At 38.3% G+C, this 20,703-nt stretch overlaps 3 protein-coding genes across 3 annotated transcripts in view; all 3 read left to right on the top strand.

Moving 5' to 3' along the window:
* Window positions 1-6,469: 6,469 nt before the first annotated feature.
* Window positions 6,470-15,759, top strand: bco1 (beta-carotene oxygenase 1). The gene is made up of 11 exons (XM_077201723.1): window positions 6,470-6,807; window positions 8,685-8,813; window positions 9,008-9,137; window positions 9,548-9,695; window positions 10,375-10,516; window positions 11,873-12,090; window positions 12,208-12,459; window positions 12,653-12,755; window positions 14,197-14,291; window positions 14,442-14,553; window positions 14,707-15,759. Exons 1-11 carry the CDS (start codon window positions 6,744-6,746, stop codon window positions 14,859-14,861), a joined length of 1,548 nt encoding a protein of 515 aa, XP_077057838.1. The 5' UTR covers window positions 6,470-6,743; the 3' UTR covers window positions 14,862-15,759.
* A 192-nt stretch (window positions 15,760-15,951) lies between these two features.
* On the top strand, window positions 15,952-18,675 carry bola3 (bolA family member 3). The gene is made up of 4 exons (XM_077201751.1): window positions 15,952-16,119; window positions 16,336-16,465; window positions 16,546-16,634; window positions 17,737-18,675. Exons 1-4 carry the CDS (start codon window positions 16,090-16,092, stop codon window positions 17,800-17,802), a joined length of 315 nt encoding a protein of 104 aa, XP_077057866.1. The 5' UTR covers window positions 15,952-16,089; the 3' UTR covers window positions 17,803-18,675.
* The window catches only part of vat1l (vesicle amine transport 1-like), a 38,388-nt gene continuing 36,243 nt past the window's right edge, over window positions 18,559-20,703 (top strand). Inside the window, exons 1-4 of the mRNA XM_077201743.1 lie at window positions 18,559-18,779; window positions 18,867-19,226; window positions 19,892-20,021; window positions 20,312-20,527. Of these exons, the coding sequence (XP_077057858.1) occupies window positions 19,018-19,226; window positions 19,892-20,021; window positions 20,312-20,527 (555 nt within the window). The 5' untranslated portion in view covers window positions 18,559-18,779; window positions 18,867-19,017. The remainder of the gene's footprint in view (window positions 18,780-18,866; window positions 19,227-19,891; window positions 20,022-20,311; window positions 20,528-20,703) is intronic.

Raw genomic sequence — 20,703 nt, forward strand, 5'->3', positions numbered from 1 at the left:
ATGTGGCGGCCATAGCGGCGTTTACTAAACCGACGTCTGGCCAGTCCCTGGGGAAAAACGTCCTGGTCGTGCAATTCCTCAAGGAAGCTCGGAGGCTGAACCCTCCCAGACCCCCTTCAGTCCCGGTGTGGGACCTTTCTACGGTTCTGGAAGCCATGAAAGGTGACCCATTCGAGCCAATCCATTTGTCAGACATGAAACATCTGTCTTTCAAAACGGTGTTTCTTGTGGCTCTCGCTTCAGTGAAGCGCATAGGGGACTTACAAGCGCTTTTCAGGAGGCCGTCATGTATGGAGTTTGGGCCTAATGACTCAAAAGTCATACTCAAACCAAGGCACGGGAACGAGCCCAAATCCCTCAACACACAGTTCGGGGCCCAGGTTATTTCCCTGTGCGCCCTCCCGGTTCATGATGAGGAGGAGGATGCAAGTCTCCTTTGCCCTGTCAGGGCACTGAGAGCTTATGTGTCCCGCTCGTCTGTCTTCAGACAGACCCGAGCAGCTCTTCGTTTTATTTGGCGGACGCTCCAAGGGACTGGCCGCATCAAAACAGAGCCTATCCAGATGGATAGTCGACGCCATAGCGCTGGCTTACACTTCTAAGGGCCTGCAGTGTCCTTTGGGTGTCAGAACGCACTCCACGAGAGGCGTGGCCTCATCGTGGGCGTGGTCTAGCGGGATTTCCTTGCAAGATATCTGTATGGCGGCAGGCTGGGCCTCACCGTCTACATTTATAAGGTTTTATAACCTAGAGGTGCCCGCCTTACAGGCCAAGCTGCTGTCGGCCTATAATTTAGTACTATCTGCCCCGCTGCGCTGGCGCAGAATGCTGAGTTTTGCTTGTGCATCGCTCACTGATCGATAGAACAGCTCCATGAGTGTTGAATAACCCGTACTGTTACCCAGTTCAGGCTGAACACGTTCACCCTGTCTGCGTGAAATACTGTTAACATAACTAGCTCCTGTAGGATGCTATTTCATGGGGAATGATGCTTGCAGCCTCTCTTCTCCGACTCTCTGTGAGTCTATGGTGATTATGCACTATATGAGCCCCGGGCTACTGCCCTTGGGACTTTGGAGTCGGATCCCAGTACGCACGGCGTGTTGCATTGTGTTCCCCATAGCGTAAGATATTACGCAGTACGAGAGATACTCTCCTAAGGAACGTACTCGGTTACTAACGTAATCTCGGTTCTCTCTAGAGAGGGAACGAGTACTACGTATCTTGCCGTGCTTATAACACGCTCTGGTTCGCCTCGGTGATGAAAACCAGTTTGTATCAGCCTGTCGAGCATATTTATATGATGAGGCCACGCCTTTTCTGGCGGGACGTGACGAAATGGGCGCGAATCGCTCCCATTGGATATGGCGTCACGCAGGGCCGCTCTCGATAGGCTGCTGCTGTTGCCGCAGAGCAGCCAAAAGGCACGCAAGCTGTCTTGCCTATGTCTGCAGGCTGCTGCACAGCGTTTTACATTAATAGAAAATTAAGGATCATTTTTGCCTTCAATATCTCGTGGAAAAGAGGTTTTCCCCCATGGCGAAAGATATTACGCAGTACTCGTTCCCTCTCTAGAGAGAACCGAGGTTACGTTAGTAACCGAGTACGTTTTCTTGGCTTTGCGAACGTTAAGGAAACATTCCATTTGATATTTTTTTTAAGATTATGGGAATGTTACTTTTAAATGTTCTCTGAATGTTCTGAAACAAGTAGTAACATTTAGAAAATGTTAAACAAATGTCCTACTGTAAAGACTACTGTAAAGAAACAACTACTGTAAAGAAAAGTTGCTGCCTTAAATGTTTAAGTACAATCAACATGGATGTTTAAGTCATATCAACTTAAATTACATTCAACTGACTTTGAATCTTGTAAAAAAAAGTACTTTGAATTTGAATTTTGATCAGTTAAAGCAATGTAAAAACATATGTTGTCATATATATTTATTTACAGTGAATGTTTTAGAAGAAAACACTCCATGGACAATGTATAAATACTGCTATTGCTACATTATTAAAGACCATAACTTTGAATGGACATTCTATTAATGTTGATTAATAACTTTGAACCTTGTCAGAAGGTTAGCCAAAGTTAAGAGAACATTCACAGTTACCTGGGAAGTTCCTTCTGAAATGTTTTCCCATTCCAGTAATGAAAACAAAGGGTGCTTACAGAGAAATGAGAAGCATCACTGCATGCATTCTATGAAATTATTTTTGAAACAGCAAACTCTGTTGAAGCTTAAAGGTTAGTGTAGTGGTTCTTATGCGGTGCAAATTGATTCAGATTCTTCCTTCTCTTCTGTCTGCAAAGCCACGGCTCTTGAAAAGGCCAATTTTTTATGATCTTTAAGTGCAGTGATCATGTGGCCTTATTTCACTATCTGATTTATCATGGTGGTTATCTGTAAATTTTGGTCAAGGTCAAGAAGGCGGCTGGTATATTAACATATCAGTGAATGATATACTGTATGGCTATTTGAATTGTACAATAATTACACCAAAATACCATTCTGTAATGTTGTGAAAAGCATTTTATATAAGTACACTCTTAGTAAAAAAAGGTTCAGGGGTTCAGTCAGGCGCTTAACATATACAGTAGAACTTTTTAGGGGTTATAATTTTATAGATATCAAGCGTAGCGTTAGTTCTCAGTCATGCTCACAACGGCTGACTCTTAACTGACCTACGTCTACCTATAGGAAATTGCCTATATCATTATACTGTCCATTCAGTATTATCAGCAGCTTTATTGCGTTGCTCAGGAGCTAATTTCCCTTCACCTTCCCCAGCTCCTGCTTGTCAGGACTTGACCTTCTGATTTTCCTCTTCAAATCCGATTGTCATTTATCTTGATTTTTGTTGTTATATTAAGAACAATAAATTGAGTTAAGAACCCTAAAGGCCCCGATATCCTCACGGCGAAGTTCTTTTTTGTTCTTCGCTTTGAGGTAAAACGAAGTACAAAATATTTGAGCAGGGATGTACGTTGTACTGACGCTGCCCACACTGCTGAGAGCGACTATTAGATGAATATATAAATTTGTGCTGCACGCTTTCCTTAAAGGGGTCATCGGATGCCCATTTTCAACAAGTTGGTATGATTATGGGGTCTTCGTGTAAAGTTTGTAACATACTTTGGTTAAAATTCCTCAATGATTGTGTAAAACAACACCCTTTTTACCTCCTCAAAAACAGCTCTGTTCACAGTGACCCGTTTCGGTGCATGTCTCTTTAAATGATAATGATCAACTGCTCAGCCCATCCCACTTTTCTGTGGAAAATGTCAACACAAGACAGGAGGCTTGTTCGACTTGAACCGGCGCTGCGCAGACCGATCGGTTGATGACATCAAAGTACCGCGAGAGCGATTCAAAAGCATAAGGAGCCGTCTGCTCTCTAATCGCTCTCGCGGTACTTTGATGTCATCAACCGATCGGTCTGTGCAGCGCCGGTTCAAGTCGAACAAGCCTAGGTAAAGTGCTGCCATGGCAACCTGCCTTGGTGGACAGTATACAAATCCGAGGGCGGAGATATGCTAATACAGGACAGTCCAGCAGCGTTCGTGGGCGGAGCATGAGTAATATGACATCATACTGCTCAGAAAATCCAAACGGCTTGATTATTGAGAGTGTTTAGGCTTTTTGACGATTAAAAAAAAATGTGAATGGATTTTTTCATTGTATGGTGGTTGTCCACACACTGCAAAGACACATTTATATGCAAAAGTGATTTTTTTTATCCGATGACCCCTTTAATAACAAAATAAACACAACAAAATTGAGAAAACTGTGAATTTAAAAAAAAATAAAGCATCAGAAAAGCATCTGATCATAGCAAAGTGAATCTGTTTGTTTGCACGAGCTCTGCAATTCGGTACTCTAGTAAAGTCACGTCACGTTTATTTATATAGCTTTTTACACAATAGATAAAGTTATCAATCACAATAGCATAAAATCAAGCAGCTTTGCCGCATCAAACATGAAAAACAGTGTCCGTGTTCATTTTCTACCATACATCAGCTCCTCCAGTTCATGTTTTCACTCGCGGATGTCTGACCTCAACCGACTGAACAGGAGAAATCAAGCGTAAAAGATTTCCACTTGGAAAAAGGTGAAGCCTCAGCACACTCCTATTACGTAATCGCCACGGAGCAATGGTAGTTTTTTTTTTTAAATTTTAACCAGCCGTAGCAAACTTTTCCGTAAAGTTCACTTTGAAAAGCTGTTTCGAACTTTCAAAACGGACTCCAAATTAAGTTTGTTTTGGCCTGATTTTGTTTGAAATGACGTCACATCAGTTCTTTCTTTGATTTCGCTTGAAGTATGTTGAAGTAAGGCTCTTTAGGAGAAACCCCACTGAACCTTTCCTGTCTTGGTTTCAGCATATACATTGTAAGGCAAAATTATTTGTAGCACCCTTTAATAAGCACTTGCTCTTTGTGATTACAGCTTCAATATGTGATCATCAGAGCTCAATGAACGAATTAATGTCTAGTTCAGTCATGAAAATTTAGAGGGTGCAGTCTGATTGGTCCTTTACATGTAATCTGCAAGCAATCACAAGATTAATGCATGGCAAAAGCTGATTGGCCTCTGCCGTAGCCAATGAGATTTCTTGCTCAACATTTAAATAGTCTGGTTCAGTGTTTGCCGTAGGGTAGTCATCTGTATGCTATCGGAGTTTCTCTGAAACCCTCCACCTCCCCCAGCTCCACCTGCCTAGATCTGCTACGAGTTTTATGTATATCTATTCATGCAGCAGCAGCATATCTTACATGCTCACAGCAGTGTGTCTGTGTATATATTAAATTTATTCAGAGAGTTGTCACGATTTAAACAAACAAATAAATAGTTGTTGATAATAAGGTGTGCTTTCTTTCTAAAAGAGACCAAAATATATGACACATTGCTGACCTCATGTATATCATTTGTGATGCATTATGGCCATACTGTTTTTACCAAACAGTTTTTTAGATAGTTGGCAGTTTTAGTGGGATGACACAGGATGGGTGGTCTAGAATTACGTACTTAACATGTGTATAGTTGCCGTGTTAAATGCATAATGCCCCATGTGTTCATAATAGACTATCAATGCATTGCCAAGTGCACATATAACCTCTAAATATGTTATCATAATAATGAATGCTACATTAAACTGAAATGTATGTTAACTGTATGTTGTGCGGGCAGTTACAGCAGTCACTTGGACTTACACCTAAAGTACCAGCATAAATTAACTTCTTCCATATTGTGATGTTTGTATTGTGACGTCTATGGGAGCTTGTTTCCACCACGGAATAAAATCATTAAAAAGGTGATTGCGACTTTTTGTCTCACAATTCTGACTTATTTTCTCTGAATTGCGAGTTTATATCTCACAACTTTGAGAAAAGAGTCAGAATCGCAAGATATATATGGCTGCATCCGAAAACTTAGGCATCTGACTTGTTGCCTCGATGCCCTATCAGGCAATGACTTTGCAGGCAGCGTTTGCATACGAAGGTGCCTCACGAAACTGATTTCGGACAGACTTCTGAGGCAGTGTTACGGTTTAATTATGTACATCAAAATAGCGCGAGCTTTGGTGAAAACTAAGTGAACATTTAATAAATACAATGGTAATTTTTCTTGCTCAACTGTCCCAAAATGGAAAGCACAGGATTGTGGGATATCAAAGGCAGTGAAGGATACAACTATGCTGCCTTCAAAAATCTATCAGATGAAGGCATCTCAGGCTTAGGAAGTGAAACTAACATTGTATTCGCACGTGCCTTGATGCCTTCTGAATTGTAATTGATTGGATGGTTGTGGTTTTCTATTGGTCAATCCCATGTGAGTGACAGGTTGCCCCGCCCTTGTGCCTATAAACACGTCAACAGTGAAAAGATTTCTCTACAAGAGAGATGGGAAGTTATTTTGATTCAAGAGTATGAGGTAGGCTACATAAATAAATAAAAATAATAATGACATTTATAATAAATGTTGCAATATTCTATTAAAAACTAGGAAATGTCCGTTTTGATTTCATGGTGACTTTAAAAATCGATATTTTTAGTTTACCCATTTAATTGTAGAAATATGTAATTCGCCGCCAATAATATTTTTCAGCAGCAAAAATTTCTGATAATAGGACATTGCTGAGATCAAGTCAGTATAATAAAGCACTGTAAATCAAATAATCTATACATTCCCTGAGGCAACCCACTTCATACGACTCAATATGATTGGATTATTTTGTCTTCATCACCCTGTTAATAAAATGCTTGTATAATGCACAATGCACATGCACAAAAAGAAAAAGAAAAATATAATATACGTAGGCTACCTGACTGAGCTTACTTTTTCATATTTAACTCAGTCATCTTTTTTTGCAGTTAAATGAACAGGACAATCCAAAAATCCAAACAGGAAAATATCCCCTTTAATTTAGTTTTTCTTCCATTAACAATTCTGCAGTTCTCATGCTTTTATAGGCCAGATAAACCTGCTTATCTGTGGTCTCTGGATTAATTGGATAAATACAATTTGTTTACATTTTAAGAACAATAATGAGGCCACGGCAGTTATAAGGAGATAAGAAGAATAAGAGGAGTTTGCACATTGTAAACATGAGTTTAGCCTATAAATCCTGGAACGAGAGGCGGAGCTTTCATCTTCCTCAAGCTTTATAGAGAGTTTGTGTTCGAAAACTGAATGCCACTCTTATAACTTCTAGGAAGAAACTTTGGACAAAGCGGGAAAGATGCAGTACGACTATGGTAAAAACAAGGAAGAGCATCCGGAGCCCATCAAAACTGAAGTAAAAGGTAGGTGGAGGGAAAGCAGTGCCAAATGTCACGCGCATGTAGTGAATCGCTGCCGTTTGTTTATTGATTAACCAAGTAAGTAGACTACTAAAAACTTATGCGCGAAACATGAAACATTCATGCATTTTGACTGTAGAGTTTAATGTAGGCCTATTTTTCATGAGAGGTCTGAGTTAGCACTATTGTAAACATTAGGCTAACGTTACACTTCATGATATGTGCTTTTTCTTATATTTGTATCTAACGTTACCTCTGTCCATATATAATGTCAGAGAAATAACAACTAAACTAGAAATTACCCGAACGGAACCAAATGCACAAATTTGTATGTTATAGGCCTATTTTAGAGCCCGTTAAGATGTTTTGCTACAATTTATGCCTTGCAGTACTTGTCGTAAATTAAATGGATAACTTTTGTTAACGTTCTTTGTAAGAAATACCAAGTTTTTAAAGGTAATCTATCTAGTGCTGGACATGGCGTTATCTTCCGTAGTAATTCATTTAACATTCGACAAATGTTTGCATTGTGAAATAGGTGGCTGTGCCTATACGTTAAAATCCACACTAGAACATACATTATTGTACTGTTTTGTCGTTCACATGATGACCAAATTGGCACATTTTTTGTCATTCACTTCATATCTTTGTATTTAATTAATTTACCAGCCAAAAGATTAAAATAGTAGCACTAACTTTTTTTTTCCATTAACAAAATACAGTTCATTAGTGTAAGATAGAGCTGCACGATTAATAAATTAATAATTACTTTTTTAAAAATCGAATAGTCTCCCACGATTCTGAATAGACAACTAAACAAAATAAAATGTCGTTTACTAAAGGTTCTGATAAAATGTTTGCTGTAGTCTATTTAAAATAATAATAATAATTTGTTTAATCATTTTAAAAAATCAGTTTGAATGAATGACTCAACGACTCAATCACAAAGACTTCATTACAAACTGAACAGAAATACAAACAAACTGTTACTGCAAACTGACTATACATAAAATAATGCAAACATACTCTATGGATTTAATCTCACGTTTCTTTTCAATTTTATTGCTAAAATTGGAGCGTTGATTTTCTTAAATTCTGTATTCTTGATATCCGTAATGGCATTGCTGCTGAAATGTGTTCCTGTTGCACTATGTGAACTAGTGAATATAAATGTGTTGTGGTTTCAAACAGATCTGCTGAATGAGTGAGGTCTTTCTGTCTACTGACTGTCACTAACCACCAAGATTACTGGGCTGTCTTTGCATGTAATGCACATCTGATTATTCATTGAACTTTTATTTTGTCTTGACTGGATGACTGGATTATTTATTTGATGATTGAATGAGCTCTTAAACAGGCCAGATTTGGCAATTATGAATATGAATTTTTATCATTGTAAAGCGCTACCCCCCCCCCCCCCCCTTGAAAAACACCAGCTGCACTGATTAAAAGTGCTAGAAAAGTGCTTGAATACCACTCCCTACTTTGTGAATATTTTCACTTGGATTTATTTTTATTCATTTAGCAGATGCTTTTATTCACTTAAAAATGAGGGAGAAATAGAATCAATTTATCATAAAGAGGCAGACAACTTACTGAGCCAACTCTTTAGTAAACCAACTTGAGCAGAAGTGTACATTACAGAAAAGGCCAGAAAACGGAGTAAAGATTCATTTGTTTTAGGTGCCTCAAAGAGTGTCTATTTACGGTTCTGGTTCAGTTAAGTGCTTGTGGAGGAGGTCTTAAGCAATTTTCTCTTTGTGAATGATTCTATTAGCTTAATAGCAGATGGTTTGGACAGATAAGTGGACATAATCAGCGAATTAGACCAAACTGCTCCACATTAACTCCAATTAAAACATGTTTCATCATCTCTGCAGGCTTGGTTCCTGAATGGCTGCAAGGCACGCTTATACGCAATGGACCCGGCCTTTTCTCAGTGGGAGAGACGTCATACAACCATTGGTTTGATGGAATGGCACTTTTGCACAATTTCACAATTAATAAAGGTATTTACTTTATTGCTTACTAATTAAAGCCTAAGATATGATATAAACATTTGATCTGAAAACAGGATGCACAGGTGGTCTTTTTTTATCAGTTCTTGTTTCACAGCTTTCTGTTTGAGTTTATACTGTCATTAGGGACTTTTGTTACCTTAGTGCTCCACATGAATGTTTTTTGACTATTGATTAATTTTCAGGAGAGGTAACATACAGGAGCAAATATCTTCAAGGTGACACCTATAAATCCAACATGCAGGCCAACAGAATAGTGGTGTCAGAGATGGGGACCATGGCGTACCCAGACCCATGCAAAAATATATTCTCCAAGTAAGTAACGTTTCTGCAAATGATGCAGAAAGAATCACGTATTTATAAAAACATGATTCTTCAATGGAAAGTTGCAATGCATTAAACCTAAATGGAAAGAATTCTCTTCTCAATTATTGTGTTGTGTGATATTTTAGCTTTAATTTAATCATAGAGAAGAATACTACTAGATCTCAAATCTAGTACTTGACCCTTACCAATGAATTTTAAGCATTTTCATTTGGGACTTAGAATTGAAAATCTTATAAAACCTATTAACAGAATCAGCTAAAATTCAACTAGTGATTATAAGAATAGTTAGAATCGAATGTTCTCTTCACCTAAAACGTCTCATCAGTTGTTAAATGATAAAATGTATGTATAAGCACATTGTTATTTGTGAACTAATTGTTTTTTTAAATTCTTTTCAGAGTGATCACCTTCCTCAGCCACACCATCCCGGACTTTACTGACAACTGTGCCAATAACATAATCAAATATGGAAATGACTACCATGCTACATCTGAAACCAATTATATTCGTAAAATTGACCCCATCACTTTAGAGACTCAAGAAAAGGTAAAACTACTACTTGTAATTATATCTAGTTTAGTCTTGAGACTTGAAACATCACACAAGCTGATTGGCCTCTACTGAATCTGCAGCCAATGAGATTTCTTGCTCAAAATTTAAAGTCCCCCTGTGGCGAAAATCAAGCTTTTAATGTTGTTTATGTGGTGTTTTTAATATGTTTTAAGACAAACCATATGCAAATAAGTCAAGACCATTGCTGAGTATTTTCTCTTTAAAACTACAGTGTATACACAAGCAAAAACATTTAAATATGTCATTTTGGGGTTCAAAGATGAGTTTTAAGGGATACAATTATTAGATCGTTTAAGTAGTCTGGTTCAGTTTTGGCTGTATGGAAGTTCAAGAGTTCCTCTGAACCCCTCCACCTCCCCCAGCTCCACCTGCTCAGATCTGATATAGGGTTTATGTATGTCTATATAACAGCAGCATCATTTCTTACATGCTCACAGCAGTGTATCTGTGTATCTATTGGCAGTAGCAAGTCCATTCTTGCTCTGTGGCAGCAGTGTAGCAGATCTAGTCCTTCAAGACCAAATACATTAACAGCGTAAACATCCACATTAACATGCTAAAACTATTCTGAGAGTTGCCATAATTGTAATGCTGTTCTTCATTTCTTTTTACACGTTCTCAGATACTATTGTTGTTGCTTTATTTACTCCAGGTGGACTACCTGAAACACCTACCTGTCAATATTGTGGCATCACATACGCATTATGATAAAGAGGGAAATAGCTACAGTATGGGGACATCCATTGCAGAGAAGGGCAAAACCAAATACACTTTGTTCAAGGTTGCAGGAGGAAGTAAGTATGCTGCCATTATTTCTGTTTCACAGTAAACATTACTATTACTCATCTTAGGGGTTTGTTCCAATCCATAACCCCAACTTAGCCTGCATGTTTCATAAAGATTTGGGAGTAGCTAATTTTTGAGTTTTGCAGAGGCAGGATTCGCTTGCATGTAAAAATGTTTGTTTTTGCAATACAGTTTAATACTACTAGTGAATGCTACATGAAATGCCTCATCTTTAAGCATTACAGTGATGGGAGCTTTTCAAAACACTGCTTTGAACCAGTACAGAGTGTTTATTAAACTGCCAAAGTCACATGATTTTAGTAAACGATCCATGGGTTTGTCATAAATGTGTAAATTGAAATGGTTTGCCACTAGGGTTGATTTCAGAACCTGTGTCTTTATGATTTTTACCTGATCTTGGATAGTGTAGACCTTTTTTTAATATTACCTTTTCAGTAGTATGCTGTTAGCGAACATCATGACGCCACCCACACTGCTGCGAGCGACGTTTACCTGAATATGTAAATATGTACTGCGCGCTTCTCTCTCAATAACAAAATAAACGCACAACAAAAATGAGAGCGGTTAGAAAACAGCAGTTAAGAAAGCATCGGATCATGGCGATGTGCATATGTTTTTTCATGTTTTTACGTGTCTGACCACGATTTCCACGTCAGAGAAGGCGGAGCCTCAGAGCCACACCCACCTATTACATAATCACCATGGACCAATGGTAGTTCGAAGATGTTTACCAGCCAGAAACAAACTCCAAATGAACTTCATTTGGCCTGATTTTGTTCAAAATTCACATCACACCAGTTCGTTCTTCAATTTTGTATTTCAGAGCCTTAAAACGTTCAAAACAAGCCCTGCAAATTAAAAAGAGAACACATACAGACTTCATAATACATAATGATATTTGACCCCATTGACTTCCACAGTAGGAAAATAAAAATACCATGGTAGTCAGTGGGTGCCAGCAACTGTATGGTTACCAACATTCTTTAAAATATATATTTTTTTTGTGTTCCAACAGAAAAAAGAAACTCATACAGCTTTGGAACTTGAACACAGTAAAGTAAATGATGACAAAATGTTCATTTTTGAGTGAACTATCCCTTTAACAAAATTTACACTTTTAAGAAAAGATTCGCAATTGGTTTGTAAAAGGTGTTTTTAATCGTTTTTTTTTTTGTTGTTGTTGCTTTTACGTTTTGACCAGCACGTGTTGCCAGTGTGTGGTGTTTGGAGCGCTTTGAAAACTTTGAACAAACCGGATCAATTGCTTCGCAAAAAAGCTCAGTTGCTCCGATGACTAATTATGACATGCCAAGAACTACCAACCCTCAACAACTGTTTCTCAGGTAGCTCAGACGGGTGTCCACTGAAAAACGCAGAGGTCGTGTGCACCGTTCCCTGCCGCTCTCTCCTCACACCCAGTTATTACCACAGCTTTGGCATGACCGACAACTACTTCATCTTTATCGAACAGCCCTTGAAGCTGGATGTCCTCAAAATGGCCACAGCCTACCTGAGGAGGGTAAGCTGGGCCAGCTGCATGAAGTTCCACCCTGAAGACAGCGTAAGGACAAACCCTTTCAGATATTTAAATGCACGTTTGGTCACTCCATTGTCAGCTGGACAATGTTACCGTTTTACTTCGCATCTCTAAACTCCTTTTACCTCTTGTATTCATTAGACCCTGATTCATCTTATTGACCGAAAGACAAAGAAGGAAGTTGGGACCAAATTCTACACGGGTGCGATGGCTGTCTACCATCACGTCAATGCCTTTGAAGATGATGGGCATGTTGTTTTCGATGTGATCGCCTATGATGACAACAGCTTGTATGACATGTTTTACCTGGACAAGCTGAAGGAGCAGATGGGCAATAATACTTTGTATGTCAAGCCCAAGTGCAGAAGATTTGTGTTGCCGCTTAGTGACAAGGTACGTTATGTTGGTAACGGTGTTTGCAAGGCAGCAGTGTATTCATGTTTGTCAAACATTCTGGTTAGGGTTTGTTTTTTAAGCTGCCATGCAAACACTGGCATTTCCATCAATGGAAATCTACATTATGATGTTGTTGTACTCAAAGCCTCTGATCATAGACGATGAACATACATTTTTCTTTGACACTCAGGGTGAGACAGGTGAGGATCTGGTCAAACTTAAATACACAAGAGCAAGTGCTGTGAAGGAGAAAGATGGGAAAGTTCTGTGTCAGGGCGAAGTTCTCTGTGATGGTAAGCTTAAGACACTGGGGTGACTTTATTCTGTGTGTGTGTGTTTCTGTTTATCTGCTGTTGTGTTTGTCGTATTGATCTATCCATCAAGTGTAATTTTTGACGTGACGTAGGTGCGCTCTTACTTGCCTGTTAATAAGTCTTCTCATTAACACCAACCTTTATTTATTCAGACCAATTTGCGGATGCAGAATCTGCATTCAAAAATGAGAGGCAGGATTTATCGTGTTAACAACGTAATGGGACAATCATAGCATGATGGAGGCATTGCCATCTCTTACTCGACTTTTCCCTATTATTTCTCAATTACCCGCCCACCAAACCCATGACACTCTATCTGTCTGTCTGTCTGTGTGTGTGTGTACAGTGTGTGTCTGTCTGTCTGTGTACAGTGTCTGTCTGTGTGTGTGTAGTGTGTGTGTGTGTACACAGTGTGTGTGTGTGTGTGTACACAGTGTCTGTCTGTGCGTGTGTGTACAGTATCTGTCTGTGTGTGTGTCTGTGTACAGTGTCTGTCTGTGTACAGTATCTGTCTGTCTATGTGTAGGTGTGTGTGTGTACACAGTGTCTGTCTGTGCGTGTGTGTACAGTATCTGTCTGTCTATGTGTGTGTGTGTGTGTGTACAGTATCTGTCTGTGTGTTTGTGTACTGTATCTGTGTGTATGTGTACAGTATCTGTCTGTGTGTGTACAGTATATGTCTGTCTGTGTACTGTGTGTGTGTACGTGTACAGTTTGTGTGTGTGTGTGTGTGTGTGTGTGTGTGTGTGCAGTGTGTGTGTGTACACCGTGTCTGTGTACAGTATCTGTCTGTCTATGTGTAGGTGTGTGTGTGTGTGTACAGTATCTGTCTGTGTGTTTGTGTACTGTATCTGTGTGTGTGTGTGTGTGTACAGTATCTGTCTGTCTGTGTGTGTGTACAGTATATGTCTGTGTGTGTACGTGTACAGTTTCTGTCTGTGTGTGTGTGTGTGTGTGTGTGTGTGCAGTGTGTGTGTGTGTGTACACCGTGTCTGCGTGTGTGTACAGTATCTGTCTGTGTGTGTGTACAGTGTCTGTCTGTCTGTGTGTGTGTCTGTGTACAGTGTCTGTCTGTGTGTCTGTGTACAGTATCTGTCTGTCTATGTGTAGGTGTGTGTGTGTGTGTGTGTGTGTGTACAGTATCTGTCTGTGTGTTTGTGTACTGTATCTGTGTGTGTGTGTGTGTGTACAGTATCTGTCTGTGTGTGTGTGTGTGTCTGTGTACAGTGTCTGTCTGTCTGTGTACAGTATCTGTCTGTCTGTGTACTGTGTGTGTGTGTGTGTACAGTGTGTGTGTGTGTGTGTGTATGTTTGCGTGTGCAGTGTGTGTGTGTCTTTGTACAGTATCTGTCTCTCTGTCTCAGTTTTATTTGTTATTTGTAATACTCTTTTAACCTCTAAACGTATGTTTTGCATATAGGTGTCGAACTTCCGAGAATTAATTACAATTTCAATGGAAAGAAGTACAGATATTCTTACATGTGTTGTGTGGACATATCCCCAGTGGCCACAAAGGTATTTATCTCTTTCATTTTTACAATACATTTATGAACTTGGCAGGACTATAAAACATGCATTCCATAAGAATCAAACCGAGGCCTAGCGACAGGAACATATTGTTGCGAATCAGAACTGAGCATTTTTTTTATTTTTATTTTTTTACAGATTGTAAAGATTGATGCTGAAACAAAGCAGCAGCTCGAGTGGACTGGAGAGGACGGATTCGCATCAGAGCCCGTTTTCATTCCCAGGCCTGACGCAGTTGATGAAGATGATGGTTAGTTACTGCCTTTCATTATAAATATGACCAAATTAGTCCGCTTCAGCTGTCTCAAAAAATGCGGATTAAATGTTAATGGTGTTTTCATTTTTTTAAAAATGCTTTATACATTTTTAGCTCAACTTGTCTCTTTTTTTTCTTAATTTTTAGGTGTAATCCTGACAGTTATCATATATGCCAAACCAAGGGTGGGAGGCTTTCTGCTGATGCTTGATGGCAAGTCTTTCAAAGAAGTTGCCCGGGCTTGTGTGGATGTAGAGTTGCACATGGACATGCATGGTTACTTCATACCGGACAGCAGTTAAGAGTGTCAAGTCTGCCGGCTGTCTAGGCATAACGACAGAGATGGAGAATGTCCTGTACATGTTGATATTTGGATGGTCTAGTTACAAAGTTGTCAAAAATGTACTGCATTATCAGCTGTAAAGTGGACCATGCATAAATAACTGTAAAAATGTTTCTACGAATCTTGCTTTGTTTGCTTGTTTGTGAATAATATAAACGTGTAAAAAAAATACTGCTTGAAAGGTCATTAATTGCATTTAGTAATATCAAACAAATATGTTAAAATGTACAAACCAGTAAAACTTACATTTTTTGATGACGCATATAGAAAAAAACACTTGTCTTAAATGGCCAATTGTACCTAAAATGAAGGACACCATGATGTTTATCCTACTGCTGAAATTTTATGAAAAAGATTCCCTTTTGAAGTAGATTTTTGTGGTTTCTGCTTAGCAGAGCCTGAAACCATTTAACTTTTTTGTTTTGTTTTTGTGTGCCTGGTCACATTGCAGTTCTGGCAGGATTTCCTTTACTAGATTTATTTCGGGTCTTGGTTTTTTGCTGGTCTCTCAAAAAATATGTAATTGTTAAACATTATTATTATTACGAGTAAATATACATAAGAGCAAATTAATAACAGTAAACCCGCTTTAACCTGCTTTAAAAATTATGTAAAAATTATGTATCATCCATAAAATACACAGCCAAAGATAATCAATCCCCTGGTGAATTGTATAAAGTCACGTATGAGTCTCATTTCTTCTAGGATTTTGTACATGCTTCAATTTTATTTACTTTAATTTTAATTTATTATTTCCTTGCAACCGCCCCTTAAGTGTCCAAAGATTTTGCTTTTGTTTATTGTACTGAATATGCTGCTTTTTATTATTTGAAAAATTATTAAAATTATATACAAAATTATTTGACTACCTGTTATTTGTGTATATTTTCATATGCATATTATTGTCCACTACTTGAGTTTGTAAAATCATATTGTTCAAAAACAAAACAAAAATGTTAATGGTGGTAATGCCGTAAATCAAAAAACAAAATCCATTATATGATCATTAACATTTGGATCACTAGGGGGCGCCAGAGGTGAGAACCTGAACGTGATGACGACATATTCCTGAGACGCGCGCTGGAATTGAACAGGACATGACTTTGTCAAGTGTGTTTTACGCTTAATATAGGCTATATTCATATTTTATCATACTTTGATGAATTGAGGACCTGTCTGACACCAAAATGTCTCTGCTCAGAGCCATCAGATACAACGTAAATATCTGAATCTTGTCTTTTTCAAATAATAAATCGTATATTTTGCTTGCTATAACGTTACGTTACGTCACGATGACAGTTCTATTAACGTTACAATGCGTTTATGTGAGAGATTCGTTCGTGAACCCACGCAGTGAGCTAAAGTTGCACTGTCACTTTGTCAAATACAAGCATATTGTAATAATTGACCGTCATGTATCCCTGTGTTTTTAGTCTCAAACGTTGTGTAGAAATGTGATCTCGCGCTCTTCGTCCAGTCTGACTGATGGAGAGGTGCGACTCACTGAAGTATTAAAGGAGAAGTTTCCTCAGGCCTCGGCGCTCAAGGTTGTGGATATATCAGGTGAGTCCTGGCTTTGAGTGATCTGATCTTATGTTTAGACAGTTAGGTAATGTGCATTCATATATGTGGGCTCTTTTCAGGAGGATGTGGTGCCATGTACGAAATACACATCGAGTCTGACGAGTTTCAAGGAAAGAGAACTGTACAACAGCACCAATTAGTCAACCAGGTAACGTTAAATTATTATTCAAAATTAGGTTCAGTATAATACAGCAGTAAATAGGTTTTTATACTGCTGTCAAATCGATTAATATCACTTAACAAACATGTGTGTGTGTGTGTGTGTGTGTACGTACGTGTACACTGCCGTTTTAAAATAAGTCTCTTATGCTTACCAAGGCTGCATTTATTTGATTAAGAATACAAAACAAACTGTAATATTGTGAAATATTATTACAATTTGAAATAATTTTTTTTTTTACTTGAATAGGCTATATTTTCAAATGTAATTTATTCCTGTGATCAAATCTACATTTTCTCAAGAATCCTTTCTGATTGGACCCTAAACTGAAGTGTTACCTAATATTCTTATAATATAATATTTGGTCACAAGATTGGAATAATTTCGTTTTTTTCATGTTTTTGATTGAAGCCTCTCCTGCTCACCAAGGCTTAAAGATTTCTATTTGAATATATTTTAAAATGTAATTTATTCCTGTGATGGAAAAGCCAAAGATTAAATTGCAGATAAATGAAAGAACCGATTCTGAAACGAGTCGTCAGTAATTTCAGTCTCAGTTCCTGAATGAACCCACGTAGGTTTGTAACAAATTTGCATAATACCAGCCTATGTTCTTCATCGGCTGCCAGCGAACCACGTCTACTTTGACCCTCAAACACTAATTGTATCTGAGACTGGAAGAGTGTGGTTTATGTTCTCAATGTGTCGAGAAGACTCTGTTTTCTGCGATGAAATAGCAAATCCACTTTGATGCACTTCAAAAGGATAAGACTCGGGCTCAAATTGATATGGTAAAACCGACGCGATCGTGCCTGTTCGTATCACTGTGTTTACTGAAATTCAGATATTTTCGTTTACGACACATGCTGTGAGCAGTCGACCAATCACAACACACTGGGCCATCTGACCAATCAGAGCAGAGGAAGCTCTCGGAAAGGAGGGGTTTAGAGAAACTGAATCCTTTATCAAACCATTTCAGACACTGTGAGAAAAGAGGTGAAAATGATGACCTTTAAAATAGCATAATAGGGGCACTTTAAAGTAGTATTTATCAAGGTTAAATTATAATCTGTGGTTTGTCTTTCAACAGGCTCTTAAAGATGAGATTAAAGCCATGCACGGCCTACGCATATTCACTGATGTTCCTAGAAAGTAGGAGCTTCTCAGCGCCATTCTCACACACTGTCAGTCTGCTGTCTCACTACAATATTGTATCACACACATCTGTCTGTCTCCTTAATAAATAAAGCAGAGTTATAACAGTGGCAGGAAAACACTTTATAGATTTTATGAATAAAAGCTGTACAGTTACAAAAAGATATACAAGGTATGGTTCACGGATGCTGTAAACGCACAAGATAAACGAATGTAATAATATTGTTTTGCCTATAAATGAGTGTGCAAGAAAAAGATGTGTGGATTGTTTGAATCTTCAGTCACAGTTCATTGTTTGTGTAAAATTGCTCTTGAAGTAGCTTTGTAAGTTATCTGTTTTTTCCTGTTCTGTCTTGCTGATTGTACTTTCAAAATGACCAAATCCTTCAGTAATATTTGGTCTACAGAAACCATTTTCACCACTAGATGTCATTGTGTTTTTAACACAGAAAGCGTTAAAAGTATTTTGAATTGTATCCCCAATTGTATAGGCTACAGGTGCATTAACCTCAATATGTGTATTTTTTTGTCTGAACTAATTCCTATAACAATGAAAGTGCTTATTTGAACCCTTCTTCCCCTCAAGTTTTGTTACATTACGTATGCTATTACTAGTTTTACGGTAGAGTAGTTTGTTTGGGTACCGTATGTGACACATAATGATGCTCTGCTTTTCAGTGGATAAAAGCATTCGATCTGATTCATTTAGGCAAATCGGTTCGTTCGGATAGCTCGTTTCAGTGGTTCAAAATCTTTTATTCATTGATATGCCAGACGTCCAAATTGCGGCGTATTTCCTTGTATCGACGTAAATGTTTAGTTCAATATTGCTATTTATCATTGTATGACGAATAAATCTCATTATGATACCGTCTCTTTGGTTTCACCGAGGTGGTTCACGAACTAATCAATCGTCTCTCCTCAGCCACTTAAAAAAGTGTTTACCGAAGACCACTTTACTGCATAAACCTTTTGTTGGTGCGTACATAACTAGGTAAATACTATTATTTAGCTCATTTCCCCCTTTAAAATGTTTTCTACCGTGTCACATGTTCTTCTTAACAGTCCAACGATTTCCAAATGCTGTGCGAATCGGTTCCCATGAGCGGTTCAAAAGAAAGATTCGGACATCACTAGTGGATGGTGCGACAGGAGAAGCAAAGAGAGCGCAGTTTTTCCAGCAGGGTTTCAGCAGCTGTTCATCTCATCTTCAGACATGGCAAAGGAGGGGACGGAGATCGCGGAGGAGACCGACCAAATGATGGATCAGAAGGAGCCGGAGAATCCCGTTTCTCCGGTAATAGATCCGAAAGAAATGCGGGCTGTTGTACTGACGGGCTTTGGTGGTCTAAACAAACTCAAAGTCACCAAGAAACCAATGCCAGAGCCTCAAGAAGGAGAAGTCAAAATTCGCGTGAAAGCATGGTAAATATCTCTGCTTAAATAGTCATTTTTTTATTTATTTTGATCAAAATGCCATATATGTCACATTGGACACTCCGCGCGACTGGCAACCGCAGCAACATGTTGCCGCAAGAAGAACAGGTGCCTTCACCTAGAATCCATATTAGTTATTTATCTAGGATTTAAAGCAGTTCATGATATGAATCTCGGTGGGTTTTGAGGTTAGATGTAGATGTAAGTAAATCCGTTTTTCCTGTATGCTACGCGTGTTTTGTTGCCTCTGACATAGAGATTTCAACCAATAAAAGGTTGAAACATTTCACTTTTTTTTGAGGTTGACTTTGGTTTATTAAATGGTAAACAAAACATTATTTAACAGTTTTGTAACACGAACAGATCCATCTGGTTGGTTCTTGATGTGCTTGACATTTAAATAGTAGCCTATATCGTGGGAATGGTGATAAATTGTATCATGATACAACTATATTAAATTAATTATTTGATTTAAAAACTATATATAATTGATTGATAAATCACATCTAAGAAAAGTTTTTTTACATAATATAGCCTATGTGTGTGTATATATGATTATTATATTTTTATTTTGAGTTGGGAACTTGATAAAATAGAAATATCGTTCTGATATTATATTTATAATTGAAATTAAATTTTAATTAATTTTACAGTGGACTGAACTTTCTTGATCTAATGGTACGACAAGGAAATATCGATAATGCTCCAAAAACACCTCTTGTGCCTGGATTTGAGTGTTCTGGGATTGTAGAGAATATGGGAGAAAACACCCAAGGCTTTGAGGTATGTGCAGAAATATTTTAATGTTTTAATGTTGGTTGTGCACTGATTCAAGAATTTCAGAAGGTGATGGCCATTATGTACTTTTTTGTGGACATAAAAGAGCTCCAATCTAGAATGTATCGTTCTTTGGGTGGTAGGAAAGATTTGTTACTTACCTGACATGAAACAACAAAGTTAATTGTTTGAATTGGAAAAGAATAAACCCTGACATTATATCCTTCCAATATCAGCACATTCAATCTGAAACTGAATAGTAATAGAGTTTAACAACGTGTGTTTTCTTCTTTCAGATAGGTGACAGAGTGATGGCCTTTGTAAATTACAATGCTTGGGCTGAGGTGGTTTGCACACCGTTGGATTTCGTGTATAAGATCCCAGACGACATGACATTCCCAGAGGCGGCTGCCTTCTCTATGAACTTTGTGGCTGCCTACATGATGCTGTTTGAAGTGGCCAATCTCCAGGAGGGGATGTCTGTATTAGTTCACTCAGCAGGAGGTGGGGTGGTAAGTCTGTTGCTTTGAGCGATGGGGTTAGTAAAGAAACTTTGAAGTAGCATATATTGATGTTTACTTTAACTTATACAAGAATTGGAATTTGGACAAACATATCTGATCCCATATTGCTGTTAAGGCCCGTTCACACTAAGAACGATAACTATAACTATATTAGCGTCCACAGC

Source organism: Siphateles boraxobius, unplaced genomic scaffold (assembly GCF_051911475.1).
Source record: "Siphateles boraxobius isolate OS27281-9 unplaced genomic scaffold, OSU_SipBor_1 48, whole genome shotgun sequence".
Lineage (NCBI taxonomy): Eukaryota > Metazoa > Chordata > Actinopteri > Cypriniformes > Leuciscidae > Siphateles > Siphateles boraxobius.

Excerpts from the sequence above, each read along its gene's own strand:
- bola3 (XM_077201751.1), top strand. The coding sequence starts at position 16,090 with ATGTCTCTGCTCAGAGCCATCAGATACAAC. Across the intron at positions 16,120-16,335 it reads TCAGAGCCATCAGATACAAC|TCTCAAACGTTGTGTAGAAA; the intron begins GTAAATATCTGA and ends CTGTGTTTTTAG. Across the intron at positions 16,466-16,545 it reads CAAGGTTGTGGATATATCAG|GAGGATGTGGTGCCATGTAC; the intron begins GTGAGTCCTGGC and ends GGCTCTTTTCAG.
- bco1 (XM_077201723.1), top strand. The coding sequence starts at position 6,744 with ATGCAGTACGACTATGGTAAAAACAAGGAAGAGCATCCGGAGCCCATC. Across the intron at positions 12,460-12,652 it reads TGTTGCCGCTTAGTGACAAG|GGTGAGACAGGTGAGGATCT; the intron begins GTACGTTATGTT and ends TTTGACACTCAG. Across the intron at positions 12,756-14,196 it reads GGGCGAAGTTCTCTGTGATG|GTGTCGAACTTCCGAGAATT; the intron begins GTAAGCTTAAGA and ends TTTTGCATATAG.